Source organism: Lipotes vexillifer, unplaced genomic scaffold (assembly GCF_000442215.2).
Source record: "Lipotes vexillifer unplaced genomic scaffold, Lipotes_vexillifer_v1.1 scaffold584, whole genome shotgun sequence".
Lineage (NCBI taxonomy): Eukaryota > Metazoa > Chordata > Mammalia > Artiodactyla > Lipotidae > Lipotes > Lipotes vexillifer.
Window position 1 is genome coordinate 1830883 of NW_006783036.1, and position 4216 is coordinate 1835098.

A 4216-nucleotide genomic window follows, 5' to 3' on the forward strand; every position below is an offset into this window, starting at 1 on the left:
TCCCCGCCCCCCCCCCACCCGCCACCAGTAGCACCCTGTGCTGGAAAGCACCGTCTTACCTGTGGAAGCCATTCTTGGTCATTTGCTCAGGCGGGGTCCATGCTAAAGGTTCGTGTCCACGTGGCAGGAACCAGCCGCCAGAGCTGGTACCTCTCGCTTGCCAACGTCACGATGTGGGCCTCCTGGGGACACCCCGCACCATGGTAGGCAGGGTCAGGGGTGGGCCACTGGCTGGAGAGGGGGGCCGTCTGGCCAAGTGTCCGTGCCAGGACAGGCAGATGGGCATTCAGCCTGAGAGCAGCAGGTGCCCTCCAGGGCCAGGGCAGGGCGGGGCCGGCTGCTGCACCGGGGACCCCAGTGCTGGGAAAGGGCGATGTGCCCATGAGCCCACAAGGCAGAGCAACGCCCCGGGAGGGAAGCTGCATGGGACAGACGCACGCTGGCCCTTCAGCAGCCCCGGGGGGTAGGGTGGGGCAGACCACCCCCAGGAGGGGGGAGATCATGGGGAGGCTGGGCTGGATGGGTGGCCACATTGGGGGGCTCTGGCCCCCAGGGCGGGGAGCAGCCTGCGGTGAGTTGGGTTTCATCGTTTGCTCTGACCCCCAGTAAGCGCCTGGTAACGTGTGGGCAGTGACGGCACCTGCCGAAGAGGGTGGTGTGACGATACAGTAGAGCACAGACAGCAGCCGGGTGCCTGGCAGGTGATGCTTGGGGAGTGTCCTGGGCACCCTTGCGGCTCCGCCAGTCAGCACGGCCTGGGCTCCGCAGCCAAAACAGCCCCGCCGTCCGGCGGGGACCCAGACCCGTCTCACTGTGGGCCTCCATGCTCACAGCTGGGGAAGGAGCATGGCAAATTTTAGGAGCAGACACAGTCGTCCCACCTGTCCCTGAAAGGGGATCCACCCAAAGCATTGACTGAAATCACAGCACCTGGAAAACTGAAAAGCGAGCATAGGTCAGTGGTGAGCGGCCATGTGGGGAAGTGGGCAGCCGGGGCCTCGGGGTCACAGATGATGGATTGGACATTGGCCCTCCCTCCGTTTGATGTCTGACCCACGTGAGGTGAGCACCTCTCACAGGTCTGAAACACGGGTGCTGAAGTGTCAGTCGTTTTTTAAATGAAGTATTAGCTATTGCAACAGCTACACAGCACCAAGAGTAACGACCACCCACAACATGGGTGAGCGTCACAGGCAGGATACTGACCACAGAGCACGGCTTCGCGACTGACCGAAACTTACAAGCAAATTCACTGTTAGAGGCTCGCAGGTGGTTACCCTTGGGGGGCGGGGAGGGAGGGGGGATGTTTTCAGATGCTGCTTACACAGAAGTGTCCCTGACAGCTCAAGCTGGGCATCTGTCAGTACTTTACACACACACACACACACACACACACACACACACACACGATCCACTGTCCCACTGCTGCCCCATCAAGCACCTACCAAGTGAGTGTCCTACTCAGAGCGGCTCGGTCCCGACACCCACCCTCCAGGTCAGAGCTGCCCTCAGAAGGGAGACAGCGAGGCCTGGCCCTGCAGCGATGGACGCCAAACAGCCCCCACCCAGCAGGACGCACCTGCCAGCTCTCTGACACGCTCCACCACTGTGGCGGGGGGGGCCGCGGGTGGCTCTGCCCCTGCCCCCCAGCAGAGGGGACAGATCTACTGTGTCCCTAGGACCACTCCTCCAGGCAGCCCAGTCTGCCGGAAGTCCAGGTCCACCTGGCTGGCCCTGGGCCCGAGCAGCTTGGCATGAGGTAGGGAAGCACCTGGCAGCCCACTTATCCACCCTCCTTGGTGCCTCACTCGGATTTGCCTCTCCCCACCGCCCCCGTCCTGCTTCAGTCCCCTCCCGCTTCAGTCCCCTCCCTAGCCTTAGGGGCTTCTTCCATGGGCTCCTTCAGAACCGGGGCAGCCCCCTCCTAATTCTGGGTGGAACCTCGCAGACCAGAAGCCTCGGACCGCCCCAGCCTACAGGTAGTACCCAAGACTGCCCTGGGCGGGTGGCCAGGCACCAGCCGGCACAGGCTCTGAGGACCACCCCTCGCCATCCCGCCAGGCAGGGGCAGAGGGGTGGCAACGCAGGAAGCAGTGTGTCCACGGCTGACCGCAGGTGCAGGAAAGCCCTTTATTGAGCAAGGCCACCCTGTCCTTGGCCAGCGGAGGGTGGGGTATCCCGCAGGGCCTGCGACGCCGGCGCGGGGGCGGGGGCCGGTTCCGCGGCCGCTCAGGCCTCGGCCTCGGCTTCGCCAAAGAGCGGATTGACGAAGTAGCAGCGGCTGGAGCTCCAGACGTCCAGCTGCGGCGCGGGGAGCTGCGGGAGGGCGGAGTCAGGGGTCCGGCCGCGGGAAGTCCCACACCCCCGCCCCCGGGCGCCCCCTCACCGCCTCCGCCGGGTCCGCCGCGTAGAACACAGGGTTGTGGAAGCCCACGGGCGCCCCAGCCGGCGCGGGGTCCGCCTCGTCGCGCCTCCTCCACCTGGAGGTAGGGACACGCGTGAGCCCTGCGTGCCTGAGCGCCGCGTACCTGAGCGCCGAGGCCCCGCCCCGCGTACCTGAGCCTCCCCGCGCGGCGCAGCAGCAGCGCCCCCGCCAGCAGCGCCAGCAGTAATAGGAGCAGCGCGGCCGCCAGGCCGCCCGCCAGCCCCGCGCGCGGCCCCGGCGCGTTCAGCCCCGCCGCCGAGCCGCGCCCCGACTCTCGAGCGGTCGCCGATAGGACTCCGAGGGCTTCGCCTGCAATGGAGGGCGCCGGCTCAGTCGGCCCCGAGCAGGGCGGGGCGGGGCAGAGGTGCGGGGCTGGGAACGGGGCGCCCGCGGTTACCGTGCTCCGCGATGTCCGCCAGCAGGGCCCGGGCTAGGCGCCCCGCGCCGCCGGTCTCGGGGCCGGTCTCCACCAGCACCACCTGGATCTCCGTGTCTGCCTTCGCGCCTGAGGCTTCGCGGAGCCGGGGCTGGCGCGGAACCTTGGACACGGCCATTTGCAGCCCCTGATACTGGGGCTGGAGAGGGGCACAGAGTTGGTCCGGGAACTCCGCCCCTCGGCCCTGCGGGAACGTTGGGGGCAGGGACAAACGGTGGACAGGCGGAGAGTGGACGCCTCAGTGAGGAGGCGGAGTGGGGCCCGGGGATCCCTGCGGAGAGGGTGGTCCCACACCGGGCCTGCGGAAGGGCAGGGGCCCCGGTCGGGGCGCGGCCCCATTACCAGAGCCAGGAAGGCGTGCAGCAGCCGCGCCCGGTACCGCTGCAGGTCAAAGGCCGGGCCATGGGTCAGCGATACGATGGCTCCTGAAGAAGCAGGCAGGTGAGGGTCAGCACCGCGGGTCCGGGCCCGACAGGGAAACTGAGGCTGGGGGCGAGCCAGGGCGGCCAAGCCGTCCTAGCTAGCAGGGGCCGGGCGGGGCTCTCACCGCAGAGGTCGCAGCACTGCCCTTCGGGCCGGAGGGGGTCTCGGCAGGCAGCCTGGGGGCAGCGGCCACCCAGGGGCTGGAGCAGTGCTGCGCAGATCCACGGCTGCACCTGGAAGCGGAGAAGCGGAGAAGCGGCGGTCAGCGCGGAGCAGACCGCAGTGAGAGGGCCACGCACCCGGGGAGGCGAGCGGGCCAGAGACGGCGGGGCGCGGCGGCCCCTGGCACAGTTCGACCTCCGGCGCAGAGCCGGGCCCAGCTGTGCGGTGCCCCAGCCACCCCGCTGCGGGCCGCCCTCACCTCGGCGTGGCCGCAGACGCAGCCCGACTGGTCCGCGCAGGCCTCGGGGCCCACGCTCAGCGCGCCCGGCCCGTGGAAGCGCAGGCGGCCCGCGCGGGACGCCAGGAAAGCAGCCAGGTCCTCGTCGCGCGTGAACGTCTGCAGGTGGCCGGGTGACCACCGGAGCCAGCCCGAGGACGAGACAGCACCTGAATGCTCGGAAGCCACCGGGCTAACAGGGTGGGAGGCGCTCCGGGGAGGGGCACTGAGGGGCAAAGGCGCGGAGCTGAGACCCCGGCCCCCGCCCCGCCCCGCCCCGCGCGCCCGGCTCACCTGGCCCAGAGCCCGGACGCTGCGGACGCGCACCGTGCCGGCGCCCGGGCCGAGACCCACCCGGAAGGAGGCGTCGGACGGGAAGACGACGTCGTCGTGGCTGCAGGGCACGCGCTCGGCGTCCACGGAGAAGAGACCGTGCGCCGCGTCTCCGGAGCGCCACAGGCGCGGGTCGTGCCAGCAGAAGCGGTCGGGGTCG

General features: G+C 69.3%; 1 protein-coding gene across 1 annotated transcript in view; it reads right to left on the bottom strand.

The window, feature by feature from the left end:
• Positions 1 to 2229: 2229 nt before the first annotated feature.
• Positions 2230 to 4216, bottom strand: part of AMN (amnion associated transmembrane protein) — a 9444-nt gene continuing 7457 nt past the window's right edge. Inside the window, exons 5-12 of the mRNA XM_007455611.1 lie at positions 4018 to 4216; positions 3706 to 3843; positions 3409 to 3517; positions 3204 to 3286; positions 2823 to 3000; positions 2557 to 2734; positions 2387 to 2480; positions 2230 to 2316 (exon numbers count right to left, since the gene is read on the bottom strand). The exon at positions 4018 to 4216 is cut by the window's right edge and continues 17 nt beyond it. Coding sequence (XP_007455673.1) covers positions 2230 to 2316; positions 2387 to 2480; positions 2557 to 2734; positions 2823 to 3000; positions 3204 to 3286; positions 3409 to 3517; positions 3706 to 3843; positions 4018 to 4216 — 1066 coding nt within the window. The remainder of the gene's footprint in view (positions 2317 to 2386; positions 2481 to 2556; positions 2735 to 2822; positions 3001 to 3203; positions 3287 to 3408; positions 3518 to 3705; positions 3844 to 4017) is intronic.